Source organism: Chiloscyllium plagiosum, unplaced genomic scaffold, assembly GCF_037043375.1.
Source record: "Chiloscyllium plagiosum isolate Xiang-an unplaced genomic scaffold, Cpla_swu_hap1 HiC_scaffold_8, whole genome shotgun sequence".
Classification (NCBI taxonomy): domain Eukaryota; kingdom Metazoa; phylum Chordata; class Chondrichthyes; order Orectolobiformes; family Hemiscylliidae; genus Chiloscyllium; species Chiloscyllium plagiosum.
This window is the reverse complement of record NW_028270146.1, coordinates 103,732,379-103,753,553: the sequence shown is the minus strand read 5'-3', so window position 1 is coordinate 103,753,553 and position 21,175 is coordinate 103,732,379. Positions and strand designations below refer to the sequence as shown.

The 21,175-nt window shown below is 41.0% G+C and overlaps 1 protein-coding gene across 9 annotated transcripts in view; it reads right to left on the bottom strand.

Annotated features, from left to right (window-relative positions):
* The window catches only part of dpf3 (double PHD fingers 3), a 143,134-nt gene that overhangs the window by 11,824 nt on the left and 110,135 nt on the right, over positions 1-21,175 (bottom strand). For 3 of the 9 annotated variants that reach the window (XM_043698365.2, XM_043698366.2, XM_087990186.1), the window contains one exon: positions 17,670-17,782. In XM_043698365.2, the coding sequence (XP_043554300.2) occupies positions 17,670-17,782 (113 nt within the window). Of the gene's footprint in view, positions 1-17,669; positions 17,783-18,215; positions 20,243-21,175 lie in introns of those variants that run through there. The other 6 variants (XM_043698367.2, XM_043698368.2, XM_043698370.2 and 3 more) reach the window with 5 other exon arrangements.

Genomic DNA, 21,175 nt, shown 5'->3' with positions numbered 1-21,175 from the left:
ATGATTGATGAAAGTATGCTGTTTATGTGGACTTTACTAAAGCATGTGATAAGGTCCCTCATGGGAGGATGGTCCAGAAGATTAATTCGCATGGGATTCATGGTGAGTGTTAAGTTGGATGCAAAGTTGGCTTGATCAGAATGCAGTTGTGGAGGTGTGTTTCTCTGTGACCAGTGTTCTGCCTGTGTTGTTTGTAACATATATAAATCATCTGGATGGAAATGTAGGTGGTGTGAATAGTACGTTACCAGACAACACCAAAATTTGTGGACTTGTACACTGTGGGAAAGGTAGCCGAAGAACATACTAGAGTCAAGATTAGAGTGATACTGGAAAAGCATAGCAGGTCAGACGGCATCCGAGGTGCAGGAAAATCGATGTTTTGGGCAAAAGCCCCTCATCATGAATGGCTTTTGCCCAAAACGTCGATTTTCCTGCACCTCGGATGCTGTCTGACCTGCTGTGCTTTTCCAGCACCACTCTAATCTCCAGCACCTGCAGTACTCGCTTTCGCCTAAAGAACATAATAGCTCAGTAGGAAAGAAAGGTTAATCTGGACAAGTGTGAGGTGACACATTTTGGGAGGTCAAACGCAACAGTAAAGTATACGCAAAATGGCAGAACCTTTAGGAGAACTGATGTATAGAAGGATCTTGGGTCCAAGTTCACAGCTCCCTGAAAATGGCAACACAAGTGGATAAGGTGGTAAAGAAGTTGTAATGCTTGCTTTCCTTCATCGGTCAGGGCGTTGAGTATAAATGTTGGCAATTCATGTTGCAGTGACGTAAAACAGTTAGGCCACATTTGATGTATTGTATGCAGTTCTGGCCGTAACACAACAGGAAGGATATGGAGCCTTTGGAGAGGGTGCAAAAGAGGTTTACCAGGATGTTGCCGTGATTGAAGCATATTAGGGAAGATCAGACACACTTGAATTGTTTTCGCTAGAGCATTGGAATCTGAGGGGGCAACTTGATGGAAGTAAAATTATGAGAGGCATGGATAGGATGGTTAGTGGTGTTTGTTTTACTAGAGCAGAAATGTTAAATAATAGGGGACAGAAGTTGGTAAGGGGGAAAAGTTTAAAGAAGATGTGCAAATAATTTTTTTTATACAGAGGGTGGCAGGTGCCTGGAATTATCTTTCAGGGAGTTGGTAGAAGCAGATACAATAGCAATGCTTAAGGGGTTTTAGACAAACGTGAACAGACAAGGAATACATGGATGTGGACCATGTGCAGACATTCTAAATTAGTTTAGAGTGGCATCATGATTGGCACAGACAGGAGCCAACAGGCTTGTTTCTAATGCTGTACTGCTCTATGTTCCAAAAGACTTAGAAAGGAGAAGGCAGGGAAGGGAATGTATTATTACGGGTTGTGATATTCTTAACAATGTTAAAAAAACAAAGACAAAAGTGAAACAACATATAATGTACATACTGAGGCAGCAAGCAATCAGCAGACTCAAAAACTCTTGGCTCTTAACTAGGGCTGTAGAGAGGACATTAAACTAGTTAGAGGATGAGAGAGGATATGTAGGCTTACACAGTAAGAGGATATGGTGGCATTGCAAGGCAACTATTTTTGATAATGATACCCAGAATGGGCAGGAATAGTGATTAAAGAAAGTAAAATTTATTTGCTTAAAGCCTTTTACTTATGATACTTATTAAAAGGTCAGTCAAGAGGGCAATGGTGGTGGGGTAGCTTTTTTGGTATGAAATGAAGTAACTACAACAGCAAGAAATTATCTTAGATCAAGTGAGAAGCAAAATCTGAAATTGGTGGAAAAGCAGGTCTGGTAGCATTTGTTGAAACAAAGCAGTGATCCAAACTGGACCCAAAACTTTAACTCTGCTTTCTCTCCATAGATGTTGCCAGACCTGCTGAGTTGTTCCAATAATTTGTGTTTTTGCTTCTGATTTCTATCATCCACAATTAGTTATTTTCTTTGAATTAATCCATAATGGATGAAGGCGACGGAGATGGACAAGCTAAGTGAGTGGGCAAATATTTAGCAGATGGAACATGACATGTGGAAATGTGAGGTTAAGCACTTTGGTCGGAAGAAGAGAAGATCTGAATCAAATAGCATACTGGAAAAACACAGCAGGTAAAAGAGGTAAATCAGAGGTGTGTGTGTGTGTGTGGGTGTGTGAGTGTGTGAGTGTGTGTGTGTGAGAGTGTGTGTGTGTGTGAGAGAGAGAGAGAGAGAGAGTGTGTGTGTGTGTGTGTGTGTGTGTGTGTGTGTGTGTGTGTGTGTGTGTGTGTGTGAGTGTGTGAGTGTGTGTGTGAGAGTGTGTGTGTCAGAGTGTGTGTGTGTGTGTGTGTGTGTGTGTGTGTGTGTGAGTGAGTGAGTGAGTGAGTGTGTGTGTGTGTGAGTGAGTGAGAGAGAGAGAGAGAGAGAGTCCAGTATGACTTCTCTTTAGAACTTGTATGACTCTTCTTCAAATCTTAGCTCTGAAGAATCCAATTGGATTTGAAATGTTAACTCTGTTTCTCCTTCCACTGATATGAAACCTATGGAGTTTCACCAGCATCTTCATTGTTTCAGATTTCTAGCACCCATGGTATTTTGCCTTTAAAGGAAAGACTGCAGAAAGCTATAGCACACAGGTGTTTGTGAGTCCTTGTCCACGAATCACAAACAGCTTGTATCCAAGGTCAGCAGGTAATGGGGAAGGCGAATAGACTATTAACCTTTATTTCAGAGAGAATGGTGTATAAAAATATTCTTGTTACAAATGTACAAGACACCTGAAACATTGTGAGCAATTTTGTTTCTGTTGTCTTAGGAAAGACATACTTCCATTGGAGGCAGCTCAAAGAAGATACATTAGATTGAGTTGGGTATGGAAGAATTTTCTTATAAGGGGAGATCAAGGAGGTTGGTCTTGTACTCATTGAAACGTGGAAGAATAAGAGGAGACCTTATTGAAACATACAAGATTCTTCGGGGGCATAATCTCAGAGTAAGGGATCATAAATACAACATTTAACAGGAGGAGGAACATTTTCTCTTAGAGGTTAGTCATAGAGATCTACAGCACAGAAAAAGGACATTCGGCCCATTGTGCCTGCACCAGCCAAAAACTATTCTAACCCAGCTATTCTAGCCCCAGTTAACAGTATTCCTTGTATGCCGTGACAGCATAACTACTTCTTCAGTGTTATCAGGGTTTCTGTCTCAATCATTCGGAGGATGGAACCCTTGATCTTTAAAAGGATGGTAACGTTTTTCCTCACATTTCCTTTAAACCTTCTGCCCCTTGTCTTAAATCTATGCTCCTGGTCACTGATTCTTCTATCAAGGGGAAATAGTTCTTTCCTATCTACCCTATGCTCCTCATAATTTTATACATCTCAATCATGCCACCCCTCAATTTCCTCTGCTCCAAGAAATACCACAGATCAGTCCAATTTCTCTTCATAATTGAAATTCTCCAGCCCTGTCAACATCCTGTCAAATCTCCTCTGTACCGTCTCCAGTACTTTCATATTCCTCCTTTAATGTGTATTCCAAATTTGCACACAATATTCTATCTAACCAACATTTTACATAGTTCCAGCAATACTCTCCCTGCTCTTAAAATCTATGATTTGGATAATAAAGCCAAGTCTACCATGTACAAAAACAGATGTTTGCTGGAAAAGCTTAGCAGGTCTGGCAGCATCTATGAAGAGAAATCAGAATTAATGTTTCGGGTTGGGTGACACTTCCTCAGAAAGTTTCCATATGGTGCGGTAGCCATGTTATCCACCTGCCCTTGACACCTTAAGGAACTGATGTACATACACACATCTTGTTGCTTATCATGTATTCACATGCCTTGTTTGTCCTGCCCAAGCGCATCACCTCACAATTATCTGGATTGAATACTACAGGTACACAATCCTTTATCTGAAACCCTTAGGACCAGCTGGTTTTCGGAATTTGGAATTTTTCGGATTTCAGAATAAGTGACAGTTTAACGGTGAAATTAAAAAAAAAACTTAGCGACAGCAGGCGAACCTGAGAGTACTACGAGCAGAGACAGAATTGATGCCTGCTTGTGCTGGGCCAACCCCGCCATGTCACATCGGAGTGATGTGGGTTGAGTGGGTGTGGAGTTGGGTTAACTGTTTGCATGCCAAACAACCTTGTTATGGAGATAAAAAAAACTTCACAAAAAAACTTTGGATTTCAGAGCTTTTTGGATTTCGGGACTGTGGATAAAGGATTGTGTTGCTGTATTTGCCGTTGATCAGCCATCTATATCCTCCTGTAATCCAAGGCCATCCTCTTCATTATTTACCATCCCACCAATTTTTGTATTGAAGTGAATCTGTGGAATTCCTTACCAAAGAGGGCTGTTGAAGAATATTCAAGACTGACATAGACAGATTTTTATCCAGTAAGGGAATTGAAGATTATGAGAATAAGGCAAGAAAATGGCGATGAGCATTATCATCATTATTTAAGGGAAGATGATGGCATAGGTGTATTATTGTTAGACTATCTATCCAGAGACCTAGGTAATTTCATGGGGACCTGGGTTCAAATCCTGCCATGGCAGATGGTAGAATTTGATTCAATAAGTATCTGAAATTAGGAGTTTAATGGTGACTGTGAAACCATTGTCGATTGTTGGAAAACCTATCTGGTCTGCTAATGTTCTTTACCTGGTCGGGGCTACATGTGACTCCAGACCCACAGCAATGTGGTTGACAATTAACTTTCCTCTGGGCAATTAGGGATGGGGAATATATGTTGGCAGGGCCAGTATTGTCATATCCCAAGAATGGATTTTTAAAAAAAGCAGCCATGATCTCACTGAATGGCAAAATAGAATCAATGAACTGAATGGCCAACTTCTGCTCCTTATGGTCTCGTTGTGTTAATTCCATCCTGTAATAACTTGGTCACAACTGGTCTTCAAACAGAGTATTAACTACTTGGTGGTGGGTCTTCACCACAGTATCACTTTTGTTGATGAAAACTGGATCAGGCAAAACTTGAATTATGGTTACTATTGAAGTCACTACCATGGACATAAGAACCCAACCACAGTCAGGCAGAGGTATAAGCCGTAAGTGCAGGCTGCTGCTGTCAAACTGTAAAGAGCACTGAAAAAATTTCTCTGCTTCAGAACAGCTGAGATTGAAAGGACAAAAAGTTAACCAACTTTCACTGAAATCAAGTTAGCAGTCAAACAATTCTAACTGAGCTGCTGTAACTTCTCATTCTGTACTATGTGAGCAGTACAAAATTGGGCTGTGGTAATTTTAAAGGATGGGGGAAAAGAATTAAAAAGTATGCGATTTCATGGATATGATTGCTTCCTGCTCCTGTATCCCGGGGTCTGTACTGAAATTTGACAGTTAGAAGAACAGGTGCAAAATATTTAAATTAAGAATCAACAGTTATGAATAGGATTTGATGTTTTAAATAGCTAAAGAAAATCAGCTTGGTCTAAGTGTGAAGTCCAGACCTTTTGAATTAGAAAATGATATAACAAAGAAAGAAGCCATTCTATCTAACTTCTTTAATAGAACTATCTAATTCATCCCACTTCCTGGACCTTTGCCTTTAAATACTCCTTCTCAGTTATCCAATTCCCTTTTGTGCGCTCCTAATGAAATTACTTCTAATACCCTTTCAGGTAGGGTATTCCAAAACATAACTTGCTGTGTAAATAAATTCTTTAATTTTACAGTGGCTTGTTAATCAATCCACCTTCCAAAATTAATTCCCTGCATATATTCTTGTATTAAATTTCATCTGCTGTGTCTTGATTGATTGATTTATTGCCACGAAGTACAATGAAAAGCTTTGTTTATGAGCAGTACAGCAAGGATGTACAGATCAAAATATTCAGACAGAGGTGTACAGGTTATATTGCACAGGGTGTATGAGAGATCAACGTTAGCAAGATCAGTATTATCTGAGACTAGAGAGTCCATTCAATAGTCTAATAATGGCTGCTGGTGTGTGTTCAGGCTTCTGCATCTTCTGTCTGACAGAAGAGGTTGTAGGAGATCATTTCCTATTTCCCCAGCTGGTGTCATCTTGAATTCTCCTCCTCATTGTTCACTACAGTTGAGGGCTGTGTCACCCCAAACTCTGGAATTCTATTCTCTACACACAAGTCTAGGTCATTAATATACATCAAGAAAAAGAACAGTGGTCTTAATATGATACTGCTAGTACACTACTTCCAGTCTGAAAAAACACCACTTCACCATGTGTGTGCTTAGTCAATTTTGTATGAATGTTGCAATTATTCCTTGAATGTGATTAATAAGTCTATTTTGTGGTGCTTTAATAAATGACTTTTGCAAGTCCATATTGCAAATCAACTGCACTATCCCAATTAACGTTCTCCCTGACTCCAAAGAACTCCACCGAGTCAAACATACATAGAAAATAGGAACAGGAGTCGTCCATTTGGCCCTTTGAGCCTTTCAACATGATTATGATAGACTCTAAGTAAACCCTGTTCCCACTTTCTCCCCATACCCTTTGATCAGTTTACCCCAAAGAACTATATTTAACTCCTTCAAATATCCAACGCTTTGGCTTCAACTACTTGTGAAAGAGAATTCCACCAACTGACCATTCTCTGGTTGAAGAAATAACTCATTTTTTTGCTATTTTTTAAAACTGAAAACTGGGACTTGTGTCTCTAGAGGTTTTCCTGCCATTCACTGACTTGCTTGTGGTGATCTGATTTAATTTTCTCCTCTTTCAATGTTGGTGAAACATATACAGTATTTCAGCCCTTTACCACCACTCTACGCCCAAGGAGGACTGTAGAATGAGCCTCTATTACTACTTAACATCCTCCAGAAAAAAAAAGGGTCCATCACATCCAGATTCGGACTTTGTCACTTTGAGGGCTGCTAACCTTTTCAGTGTCTCCTGTTCAGTTGTTTTCATCCTGTACAATTTCCTCCTTTCTGACATAAGCAGCATATTCCTATTTAGTGAAAACAAATTTAAAGTACTTGCTTAATACCTCAACTTTTCTGACTGCCTCTTTTTCATCCATAAATCAGCCCCAACATTTCTTTGATTATCTTTCGACTGTTTACAATTACACTTTTGGAGTCTGTTTTATGTTACCCATGAATCTATTTTCATACTGTCTCCATGTCCTACTTAATTTCTTCCTCAGTTTTACTTAATATATTTAGCCTGGTTCTTGACTATTAAGAAACTCAGATGTCCTGAGAATTTTAGTCAACTGTCTTATCATTCAGTGAGTTCTATTATTCCATTAGGGAAGGCATGCAAAGCAAGTCTATAAATGAACTCTCTTTCTTGAAGGCTTCCTATTCTTCATCACTGTTCTCTGATTATATCTGCCTTAAATTTTGTTGGTTGCAAATCTTATCAAATTGAATGGATCGGTTGGAGAGACAGTTAGAAGCAATGAGGAATTTGCAACAACAGTGTGTGATGGATGGCAGTTATAGGAAGGGGGGAAAAGTCTCAGATACAGTCACATAGATGGGTTAACTCCAGGAAAGGTAAGAGAGGTCGGCACCTAGGGTAGGAGTCATTTGTGGATATACCCATTTCAAACAAGTATGCTATTTTGGAAAATATAAGTGGGGGGGATGGATTCTTAGGGGAACATAGCACGAACAGCCAAGTTTCTGATATTAAGACTGGCTCTAATGCAACGAGGGGTACGTCAGGTTCCAAGAGATCAATTGTGTTAGGGGATTCTCTTGTCCGAGGTATAGAGAGACGTTTCTGTGGCCAACAGCGAAAAATCAGAATAGTGTTCTGCTTCCCTGGTGTAGAATGTTCTCACGGGGGAGAGGGGCCAGCAAGAGGTCATTGTCCACATTGGAACCAACGACTTAGGAAGGGAAAAGGTTGAGAGTCTGAAGGGAGATTACAGAGAGTTAGGCAGGAATTTAAAAAGGAGGTCCTCGAGAGTAGTAATATCTGGATTACTCCCAGTGCTATGAGCTAGTGAGGGCAGGAATAGGAGGATAGAGCAGATGAATGCATAGCTGAGGAGCTGGTGTATGGGAGAAGGATACACATTTTTGGATCATTGGAACCTCTTTTGGGGTAGGAGTGACCTGTACAAGAAGGATGGATTGCACCTAAATTGGAAGGGGAATAATATACTGGCAGGGAAATTTGCTGGAGCTGCTCGGGAGGATTTAAACTAGTAAGGTGGAGGGGGTGGGACCGAGGGAGATGGTGAGGAAAGAGATCAATCAGAGACTGATACAGTTGAGAACAGAAGCGAGTCAAGCAGTCAGGGCAGGCAGGCACAAGGTAGCTATAATAAATTAAACTGCACTTACTTCAATGCAACAGGCCTAACAGGGAAGGCAGATGAACTCAGGGCATGGTTAGGGACATGGGACTGGGATATACTAGCAATTACAGAAACATGGCTCAAGGATGGGCAGGACTGGCAGCTTAATGTTCCAGGATACAAATGCTACAGGAAGGATAGAAAGGGAGGCGAGAGAGGAGGGGGAATGGCATTTTTGATAAGGGATAGCATAACAGCTGTGCTGATGGAGGATATTCCTGGAAATACATCCAGGGAAGTTATTTGGGTGGAACTGAGAAATAAGAAAGGGATGATCACCTTATTGGAATTGTATTGCAGACCTCCTAATAGCCAGAGGGAAATTGAGAAACAAATGTGTAAGAAGATCTCAGCTATCTGTAAGAATAATAGGGTAGTTATCGTAGGGGATTTTAACTTTCTAAAACATAGACTGGGACTGCCACTGTGTTAAGGGTTTAGATGGAGAGGATTTTGTTAAGTGTGTACAAGAAAATTTTCTGATTCAATATGTGGATGTACCTACTCGAGAAGGTGCAAAACCTGACCTACTCTTGGGAAATAAGGCAGGGCAGGGGACTGAGCTGTCAGTGGGGGAGCACATTGGGGCCAGCGACCATAATTCTATTAGATTGAAAATAGTGATGGAAAAAGATAAACCAGATCTAAAAGTTGAAGTTCTAAAGTGGAGAAAGACCAATTTTGATGGTATTAGGCAAGAACTTTCGAAAGCTGATTGGGGGTAAATGTTCCCAGGTAAAGGGACGGCTGGAAAATGGAAAGCCTTCAGAAACGAGAATCCAGAGAAAGTATACTCCTATTAGGGTGAAAGAAAAGGCTGGTAGCTATCGGGAATGCTGGATGACTAAAGAAATTGAGGGTGTGGTTAAGAAAAAGGAGGCATATAGAAAGTATAGACAGGATAGATCGAGTGAATCCTTAGAAGAGTATAAAGGCAGTAGGAGTATACTTAAGAGGGAAATCAGGAGGGCAAAAAGGGGACATGAGATAGCTTTGGCAAATAGAATTAAGGAGAATCCAAAGGGTTTTTACAAATACGTTAAGGACAAAAGGCTCACTAGGGAGAAAATAGAGCCCCTCAAAGATCAGCAAAGCGGCCTTTGTGTGGAGCCGCAGAAAATGGGGGAGATACTAAATGAGTATTTTGCATCAGTATTTACTGTGGAAAAGGATATGGAAGATATAGACTGCAGGGAAATAGATGGTTACACCTTGCAAAATGTCCAAATTACGGAGTAAGTGCTGGATATCTTGAAGCACATAAAGGTGAATAAATCCCCAGGGTCTGATCAGGTGTACCCTAGAACTCTGTGGGAAACTAGAGAAGTGATTGCTGGGCCTCTTGCTGAGATATTTGTGTCATCGATAGTCACAGGTGAGGTGCCGGGAGACCAGAGGTTGGCAAACGTGGTGCCACTGTTTAAGAAGGGTGATAAGGACAAGCCAGGGAACGATAGAGCGGTGAGCCTGACGTCGGTGGTGGGCAAATTGTTGGAGGGAATCTTGAGGGACAGGATGTACATGTATTTAGAAAGGCAAGGATTGATTAGGGATAGTCAACATGGCTTTATGCGTGGGAAATCATGTCTCACAAACTTGATTGAGTTTTTTGAGGAGTAACAAAGAGGATTGAGGAGGGCAGAGCCGTAGATGTGATCTATATGGACTTCAGTAAGGCATTCAACAAGGTTCCCCATGGGAGACTGATTAGCAAGGTTAGATCTCATGGAATACAGGGAGAACTAGCCATTTGGATACAGAACTGGCTCAAAGGTAGAACACAGAGGGTGGTGGTGGAGGGTTGTTTTTCAGACTGGAGGCCTGTGACCAGTGGAGTGCCACAAGGATTGGTGCTGGGTCCTCTAATTTTTGTCATTTACATAAATGATTTGGATGTGATCATAACAGGTACAGCTAGTAAGTTTGCAGATGACACCAAAATTGGAGTGTAGTGGGCAACGAAGATTACAACAGGATCTTGATCAGATGGGCCAATGGGCTGAGAAGTGGCAGATGGAGTTTAATTCAGATAATTGCGAGGTGCTGCATTTTGGGAAAGCAAATCTTAGCAGGACGTATACACTTAATGGTAAGGTCCTAGGGAGTGTTGCTGAACAAACAGACCTTGGAGTGCAGGTTCGTAACTCCTTGAAAGTAGAGTCGCAGGTGGATAGGATAGTGAAGAAGGCGTTTGGTATGCTTTCCTTTATTGGTCAGAGTATTGAGTACAGGAATTGGGAGGTCATGTTGCGGCTGTACAGGACATTGGTTAGGCCACTGTTGGAATATTGCATGCAATTCTGGTCTCCTTCGTATCGGAAAGATCTTGTGAAACTTGAAAGGGTTCAAAAAAGATTAACAAGGATGTTGCCAGGGTTGGAGGATTTGAGCTATAGGGAGAGGCTGCATAGGCTGGGGCTGTTTTCCATGGAGCGTCGGAGGCTGAATGGTGACCTTATAGAGGTTTATAAAATCACGAAGGGCATGGATAGGGTAAATAGACAAAGTCTTTTCCCTGGGGTGGGGGAGTCCAGAACTAGAAGGCATAGGTTTAGGGTGAGAGGGGAAAGATACAAAAGAGACCTAAGGGGCAACATTTTCACACAGAGGGTGGTACATGTATGGAATGAGCTGCCAGAGGAAGTGATGGAGGCTGGTACAATTGCAACACTTAAGAGGCTTTTGGTTGGGTATATGAATAGGAAGGGTTTGGAGGGATATGAGCCAGGTGCTGGCAGGTGGGACTAGATTGGTTTGGGATATCTGGTCAGCATGGACGGGTTGGACCGAAGGGTCTGTTTCTATGCTGTACATCTCTATGACTCTTTGACTCACCAATCTTTAGCTACCAGACCAGATCACTTTAATACTGAAATTGTCCTGCCTGTTCCTTCTGGACCACTGAACATCTGAAAATGCCTTCCTGACCACTAATGCATTTGAAGTATTGTAATTGCCATAACATTGGAAATGCAATTGCCAGTTGCACACAGGAAACTTCCACAGACCAACAGATACTGCAGTTGAGGGATAAATACTGCTGACTAAAGAGAGCTCCCTCAACTTCTCTATGAAGGATGCTTTGGGAGTTTTGGCATCCTGTCTGAAAGTTGACACCCTGACAGTGCGGAGCTTTCTCAGTAGTACATGGAGACAATAACCTGAATGCCTTACCTTATTACTATTCCACAACTCCCCATGTGGCATAATGCCTTCAAAATTCACATTGAACAAAGAACATTACAGCACAGAAACAGGCCCTTTGGCCCTCTAAGCCTGCACCGATCCAGATCCTCTGTCTAAATCTGCCGCCTATTTTACAAAGATCTGTATCCCTCTGCTCCCTGCCCATTCATGTATCTGTCTAGACAAATGTTAAATGATGCTATCGTTCCCGCCCCCACCACCTCCACTGGCAACGCGTTCCAGGCACCCACCACCCTCTGCATAAACGACTTTCCACATACATCTCCCCTAAATTTTTCCTCTCTCAATTTGAACCCATGACCCCTAGTAATTGAGTCCTCCACTCTGGCAAAAAGTTTCTTGCTATCCACCCTGTCTACACCTCTCATGATTTTGTAGGCTTCAGTCAGGTCCCCCCCTCAACCTCCTTCTTTCCAATGAAAATAATCCTAATCTACTCAAATTCTCCTCATAGCTAGTGCCCTCCATCCCAGGCAGCATCTTGGTGAACCTCCTCTGCACTGTCTCCAAAGCATCCACATCCTTTGTATCCACATTTTGTAATTCCTGTGTTATTTCAGTTCAACTCTCCAATTGCTTTCAGCTTTGCAACTTCGCAGCTTGTAAACATAGTGAATGTTCTCTCTGCCTCTTACAGCTGGTTTAATCCATATTCTTTCACCTATGCAACTTTCACCAGAAAGCTGCACTACAAAAAGGCACCTTTAAACTAACCTCTATGATCATTTCCCATTTCCTTAATTTTGTTCAAATAACCCATAGGCTGAAAAGAGATTACTGTGAAATGATTACTGTCTTTAAACAACTGGAAATAATAATAAAAATTGTGTGATAGTCCATGCTGTTTAGTCCTTTGAAACAAAATAGATTAAGAAGCTTAATCCTGTGGAATTATTCAGATAACGTTCAATGACATTATTATACCACATGCATCTTTATCTCTCTAATGGGATCTAACAGGTTTTTAGAAGGTTTTACTTGCATAGACAAATGAAGTGCCATCATTTGCTCATCCTTACTGATCTGGTTATTAGGCTTGTTTGAAGGATAAATTCAAAGCCTTTTGAAGGCTATTTTTGAGAAATTTTCTGATACTTAATTTTTGTATCTTTCTTTGGAAACGGACTTGAGACTTGCACTTCAGACCCTCTTACTATCAAAAACAGTGGCACAGTGGTTAGCACTGCTGCCTCACAGTGCCAGAGACCCGGCTTCAACTCCCACCTCAGGCAACTGTCTGTGTGGAGTTTGCACATTCTCCCAATGTCTGCGTGGGTTTCCTCTGGGTGCTCTGGTTTCCTCCCACAATCCAAAAAATGTGCAGGTTAGGTGAATTGGCCATGCCAAATTGCCCGTAGTGTCAAGTGAAGGGGTAAATGTAGGGGTATGGGTCTGGGTGGGTTGCGCTTCGGTGGGTCGGTGTGGACTTGTTGGGCTGAAGGGCCTGTATCCACGCTGTAAGTAACCTAATCTAATCTAAAACGTATTTGCTTTCTGAACCACCTCCCAAAATAGCAGATTATAAAGCGAAACTCAACAGGTGGAAGTGTTGGCTTGAATTCTGACTTTTAACAGCTCCAGGTCATGGGACAGCCATGTCAGTCAGTTTGGCCAGCTTTTCCATTCCTGCTTTAAATGTACTTTATAGGATCCAGGTAACCACACCAGCTTTAGCTCTGACAATCTCCTCAGGCAACAACAGAGCCGAAACTTACTGTTTCAGCTCATCTGACCAGTCACACAAAGTTATTGAGCCTGCACCTCCAAACACCTCAACTACTGTGTCCGCTGCTCTCGATCTAGTCTCCTCTTCTTTGGGGAGACAGCACGCCAACTCATGGAACATTTCAGAGAACATCTCTGGGCATATGCACCAAACAACCCCACCCTGTGGATTAGTGGTGCTGGAAGAGCACAGCAATTCAGGCAGCATCCAAGGAGCTTCGAAATCGATGTTTCGGGCAAGAGCCCGAAACGTCGATTTCGAAGCTCCTTGGATGCTGCCTGAACTGCTGTGCTCTTCCAGCACCACTAATCCAGAATCTGGTTTTCAGCATCTGCAGTCATTATTTTTACCCCACCCTGTGGTCAACCACTTCAACTCCCCCTTCCACTCCGCCAAAGACATGCCAAGAACACCTCATCTTCTGCCTTGGGACCCTCCAACCACATGGTGGGAATGTTGATTTCACCAGTTTCCTCATTTCCCCGCCCCCCACCTTATCCCAGATCCAACCTCCAACTTGGCACTGCCTTCTTGACCTGTCCATCTTCCTTCGTACCTATCTGGTCCACTCTCCGATCCAAACTATCACCATTACCCCCACCTGCATCCACCTATCACCTTCCCAGTTACCATTCCGCTAAACCCATCTTCCCCCCATTTATCTCTCAGCTCTCCCTCCTCCTCTCAGATTCCTGATGAAGGGCTTATGCCCGAAGTGTCGACTCTCCTGCTCCTTGGAAGCTCCCTGACCTGCTGTGCTTTTCCAGTGCCACACTCTTTGATTCTGATCTCCAGCATCTGCAGTTCTCACTTTCTCCATAGAAGTGCAAGGTAGTGTGAAACTGTCAGCATGTTCAAGAACATCAACTGGGAAAACACACATTCTTGTTTGGTTTTGCATGATAAAAAAAAATGAAAATGAAGTACTCTATGCTGTTACCAAACTTAATAAAATCAGGTGGAGTGAATGTTTTCACTATGATTACAGTAGTCCCCCTGTACTCGTGGGGGATACGTTCCAGGACCTACCCTGGAAGCTTGAAACCGTGGATAGGAGCGAACCCATTCATTTAAATGGAAGTGTAACTTTCCAGCAGCCTCCTGATCCCTGGTTCTGAAACATTCCCTTTAAAATGTTCGGGCCAGAGTAAACTGCGGGTAAGTGAAACTGCGGTAACTGGACCCATGGATACGGTGGTCACCCTTTATTTTAGGGTGCCATTTTACACCTTCTAAGTAAAATTCTTGTCAGAGCTATTTCAAACATGCTTTTATTTTGGTAATGACTTACTGTAAACAATCAGCACAGTAGGTCATGTCTTTTGAGAAGATTTGTAGCTCAGGTTGCAGTTCTGGACTTAGGTTTGCTCGCTGAGCTGGAAGGTTCATTTCCAGACATTTTATCACCCTACTAGGTAACATCTTCAGTGGGCCTCCGGGCAAAGCACTGTTCATCATTCGTGCTTTCTATTTATATGTTTGGGTTGGTGATGTCATTTCCTGTGGTGATGTCATTTCCTGTTATTTTTCTCAAGGGTGGTAGATGGGGGTCTAACTCAATGTGCTTATTGATAGAGTTCCTGTTGGAATGCTATGCTTCTAGGAATTCTCGCACATGTCTCGGTTTGGCTTGTCCTAGGATGGATGTGTTGTCCCAGTCGAAGTGGTGTCCTTCCTTATCTATATGTAAGGATACTAGTGAGAGAGGGCCATGCCGTTTTGTGGCTTGTTGATGTTCATTGTAAGGATACTAATGAGAGAGGGTCATGTCATTTTGTTCATGAACATCAACAACACACAAAACAACATGATCCTCTCTCATTAGTATCCTTACATATAGATAAGGAAGGACACCACTTCTACTGGGACAACACATCCATCCCAGGACAAGTCAAACAGAGACATGCACGAGAATTCCTAGAAGAATGGCATTTCAGCCGGAACTATCAACAAACACATCGAGTTAGATCCCATCTACCACCCTTGAGAAAAAGAACAGGAAATAACATCACCAACCCAAAGAAACCCAAACATATAAATAAAAAGCACGAATGATGAACAGTGCTTCACCCGAAGGCCCACTGAAGATGTTACCTAGTAGGGTGATGAAACATCTGGAAATGAACCTTCCAGCTCAGCAAGCAAACCTACATCCAGAGGTCATGATTAACTTGATTGCAATGTTTGAGGTGGTGACAAAGGTGATCAATAAAGGTAGGGCTGTTGTCTACATGGATTTTAGTAAAGCTTTTGACAAGGTCCCTCATGGTAGACCCACGCAGAAGATTAAGATGCATGGGATCCATGGTGACCTGGCTGGGTAGATTCAGAATTGACTTGCCCATAGAATACAGAGGGTGGAAGGGTATTTTTCTGGCTGGAGGTCTGTGACTAGTGGTGTTCTCCAGTGCCATTTGTAACATATATACATGACTTGGATGAAAATGTAGATGGGTGGGTTAGTAAGTTTTCAGATGATACAAAGATCAATGCAATTATGGATAGTACAGAAGGTTGACAAAGGATACAGCAGGATATAGAGGAATTGCAGATATGGGCGGAGAAATGGCAGATTGAGTTTAATCCAGGTAAGTGTGAGGTGCTGTACTTTGGGAGATCAAATCTTAGGAAAAAGAATGCATTTATTGGAAGGACCCTGAATAGCATTAAGGGATCTTTGGGTTCACGTCCATAGCTCCCTGAAAGTCGCCACACTAGTAGATAGGGTGGTAAAGAAGGTAAAATTGCATACTTGCCTTTATTGATCAGGGAACTGATTACAAGGATCAGCATGTCATGTTGCAGCTTTATAAGACTTTAGTTACACCACACCAGAAGTATTGCCTTCAATTCTGGTTACCACATTACAGGAAGAATGTGGAGGCTTTGGAGAAGGTGAAGAGAACTTTACCAGGACTCTGCCTGGATTAGAGGGTATGAGTATAAGGAGAAGCTAGAAAAACTCATTTTCTCTGGAGCAGTGCAGGCTGAGGGGAGACTTAATGGAAGTCTATAACATTATGAGATGCATAGATAGGATTGATGGTCAGAATCTTTTTCCCAGAGTCGAAATGTCTAATACTAGGGGGCATACATTTAAGTTGAGGGGGTAAAAGTTCAAAGGAGATGTGAGGGGCATTTTTTTTTAAAACACAGAGTGGTAAGAGTTGGGAATGCATTGCCAGTAGTATTGATGGAGGCAGATATGTTTGGGGTGTTTAAGGGACATTTAGATAAGCACACAAATATGTAAGGAATGGAGGGATATGGACCAAAGGGCAGGCAGAAGGGATTGGTTTAATTTGGCATCATGTTTAGCACAACATCGTAGGCTGAAGGATCTGTCCCTATACTGTACCGTTCCATGTTTCAAACAAGAGAAATAACAACACTATTTGATGAAACATTTAGGACATATAAATTTTATTTTGCCCTCCAAATACATATTGGTATACATTTTAGGGTTTATATTGACTCATAATGAACGTCACAGATTTATGGCATGTTATTTAGTCACCTGGGCGGAGTGGTTTACATTCCAAAAGTAGTGAGTCCTATTAAATAGGCAAGCCTATCTTGACAAATGTAGAACAGCTAAACTGTTGACTTTACTAAAACCCTTTTGAACAGCTTTGTACTGTTTTTCAAAAAAGCAAGCATAGTTAACAAACTGTTATAACAAAGAGCAAATAAAGTGTGCACAGTGTATCTTTCTGCTGGGACTTCCCCCAAACCACTGAGCACATGGGGGTAAGAAGAAACAGCATTATCAATACATGGATTGTACTGATTCCTCAATCTCCCCTTTTCCCTTGCTGATCCCAATCAACAACACACTGCCCCCACCCCCCCCCCCCCCCCCCGCCCTCAACACTTTAAAATCATTTCACTATCTCACTACGCATTTGTGCTAACTTTTAAAATACCCTATAGGCTAGGTTAAAGCAGAGTTTTCACTTAAGGATGAATGATGCTTTGCTAACGGATTTGAGCAGGTCCAAAATTTGCGACAAGGACATTGTCTTTTAAGGAGCACTAGTGAATCATTTGAGAATAATGGAAAGCTTATAGTTATGAGACAGTTGCCAGAGATTCCTCAGTACAGCACAGTTTATAAATAAAAACCATATTTATACACTGAAAACTGAAGATCACTTTTAATCTGGGAAGATGGGTTCACAGTAGCAAATATTGCCCAAACATGTGTCCAATCTCCCTTTTTTAAAAGCGGAATATGGCAATTCACAACCATCCTTTGAGATTGATCAGGGATTTAGACCCAGGACACTTATTTATTCAATAAAACAAGATATAGCTACTTTGAGTGCAAACAGCAACTAGATAAACAATTTTAAACAATATTATTTTATTCTTTGGTTACACAAGAGGATGTTACAAAAAGAAAACTTACATCATTTTCAGAAGTCCCGCACAAGCTACAGGATTTGCACTCTATGCACTGCCAGTGATAGGTTTTCACAGCTGCAGTCATATTTATTGTGAACTGTAAACAGGTGGGGTGACCTGAGGAAATGCACAAACAGGAGATGTTTATATACATTTCTTAATTCACAGCAAGAAAGATACAAACAGAGATGAGGGGAGAGAAAAAATGGGGCGGGGGGGGAAGAGAGAGAGAGAAAGAGACACGCACACACAGACAGACAGACAGAGTCAGAGAGAGAAAGAAGTGGTTGGTGGTATGTGGGGGATCAGGGGGGCAAAATGGGACAGAGCGCGTGAAAAACAACTAAGACCTTTTTAACTAAACATTAACCCTTTCGCTGCTGGGCAGGGCTACTAAGTATTAAGTTTGTCAGCTATTATATAACATGCTGCAGCTACATAACTAACCAGGTCTATAAAATTATCAAACGCAAAAAAAAATTCAACCCAACATTAATTGCAAATTCAAGCTACGCACAAAACACCAAGTCAGAAATTAAGGAAAAATGCCACACGTAAAATGGACAAAGGGAGACCAATATGCAGTTTATTTTTTTTTATCAAATAAAAACTTTATAAGCTCAGCAGCATTTTAATCCAGTTTATAAAGAACATTTTTTTTACATTTAACATTGTACAACAAACAATACCATCCACTTGATGGTGACAATACTTTTTCACAAAGGGTTGGGGAGAGGGGTTACAGCAAATTACAGTGAAACTAATCAATAAATAGAAAGTAATGACTAGACTTCCAGACATCTGATAGACACACCTGACACTTACCACATCCACTTGCAGCAATCCTACTGAGATTCAAACAAATGGCTTTGACAACAAAATTGAGCAGAGTTGATTTCAGTTTTTAGAGAATTCATCAGTAAAACTAGCCAACACATTCATCATTCAAAATGATGCATTTTTTTGAGAGAGAAAAATAAGACTTACACAAAATAGTCGGGATTTTTTGGGTAAAGTTCAATATTTCCAAATACATGAATTATTCAATATATTACCACACATTCCCCTCCCCTCCAAAAAGCTAGAGAGCAGCTTATCTGTCAGTTTAATAAATACAAACATCTAATTCACAATGAAGTCATCCTTCATACTGCACATTCTCAGGGCCTTCCTGAGTCTGAGTCGCATAACGGAGTTGCTAAAGAGGCAAAATTCCATGGGAAAATGGTCACAATTCATTTCTGGCCTTCCTTCCAGGAAATGGCTTGCATGGTAACCACCGGCATCGAGGCAATTCTGTGGTGAGGAATGGTAGAGGAGAGCTGTTTGTTTAGAAGGCTGCATGGTGTTAGAGAGTCTTCTTACAGGTCAAAATGTGCTGCATTAATAAATTTCAAAACAATACATCTGCAGTTTTAATATAGAATACATAACCTGCCCAGACCACAAGAGTTAAGCCAACAAGACAAAAAAGCAATTACTGCAAATCATGCAATTCTGCTTAAGAATTTTTGTATAAAAGTGAATTAAAAACAAAAGTCTTGCACACATACCTTTGCAATGCAAATGATGAACTCCTTTCAAATTAACAGGATCAAAAAGGTCGCTGGTGTCATTCTATTTCTGTCATCAGAACACATGCCTAATGATGTGGTTCCTTCATTCGATGGAAACAAAATGCTTTAGCAGCAGAAAAGAAAGTCAGCTGACCAAAAAAAAACTCAAACCAAAAAAAAGGTACAAGTCCCTGAATGGACAAACATAGTTTCCTTTTCCTTCAAAAAATTAAAACTTCTCTTTCTTATATAAACTCCACTTCCTTCAGTGTATCACAGTGAACTTAATTGCCACAAAAGCTTGGAACTGCAGGTGCAAGAGGTGTAAAGTGGAGCCTGGAGACCACGTTTCCACTTGCCAGGAGCTTCGATGTAATATGCACGGCAAAAGTAGGTCAAGACAACTTTGCCTGCTGAAGGGAGGGAGCTAGTTGACTTAAAGCCATTGATTGCACTTTGTAAGGGCAAGTCCATTTAGCTCAGTGGTATCGCCCACAGTACATCAGATCCCTGTGTCCCCCATTCACTCAGTAATGTAGGGAGATCAGTCAAATGTCTGTCTTATTTGTTTTAAACAAAAACACACAAATCACGAGCCAAAAGAAATCCTGATCATCTTCAGAGTTAGAGATTCTCTTCTTTACTGATGAACAAACAAAAGCATCGACTCTGCTCATTTTCAACAGCCCAGTTTCACATGAAAACAGGTCTAGAATTCAGCAGGAGCTTTTTGGCTAAACAGGCCTTCTTTGTTGTCAAGGTCATTCATTTAATCTCGCCCGATTGTGTTTTTTTTTGTGTGTGCTAGCAGGTATTTCCCACAATTCACGTATTTAGCTGCTGCACTTGTTATCTGCATCTTTATTAGCAGGTGAATGAACACTTTTGTTTGATAGCAGTTCATCGATATCGTCGTCATCAAAGCCATGAAATGTGGAAGTGTCACTTTCAGACGATGCACCAAACAAATCCTCTGCATTTCGCAAGTCCAGATCCTTTATGGCTCCTTGTCCCAAATAAGCTAACATGTATGATGATGTACATATCAGCACATGGGTACAGCAATACACACACACACACACAAAATGAAAAAAAATCAAAAAATCAATCATAGATCCTACCTCTGAAATAACAAGATCTATGCTAGCAAGAATCCTCAAATCTTAACTTCAGACCCTGCTATTTCTGTTACAAATCAGTCAGCGAAAGGGTTAAATTTAATCATGAGATTAGAAGAACATAAATCTCTTAATTTACTTGGTTCAGAACCAAACACAAAATCTGAATTTTCTGAAATGAAATTAAGCACTTCTTTTTTTAAAAAATAAAATGCAAAGTATCTTGGGAACCAGTTAAAGTGTGCTGCATAAATACTTTAAACTAGACTTGTTTATATTGAAATAGTATTTGGTGGAATACATTGTGGAAATCCAAATTTGGTCACTCCGGTTTGATTATAATTCTTGATGAATTACAATTTGCTTGAATTATTAAAAATTGTTGGGGTTACACAGCATGCCTGACAAGCAAATAAAAATTAAATAAAAACTTATCCTTATGGTTGAAACAAAGGTTATATCTGCAAGGTTCCCCATGATGTTGCCGTGTTTTGTCTCTTGGGTGCTGATCAGACTTCTTGGCTTTTTCAGTATTTCCTTTATTTACTTGATATCTATGGTTAGTGTGAGCACTTCTTTTTATTTCCAGTTCTATCAGTCTGGGTTGAAATGTATTTTAAACAACAAAAAGGCAGCTCAAATTCACATCCACGTAACCTCGAATGTCGATGCAATAAACACAAGTAGTAGCCTCAGGAACATTTTTAGGGAATGGTGAGGATGTAGGAATAACACAGAAAAACAATAGCTAAAATTCACAAGCTAAGCGTATAAATGGTACATCAATTGAAATGTCTCATTTTTGTTTTAAAACTGATTAAAGGAGAGGTGGGTGT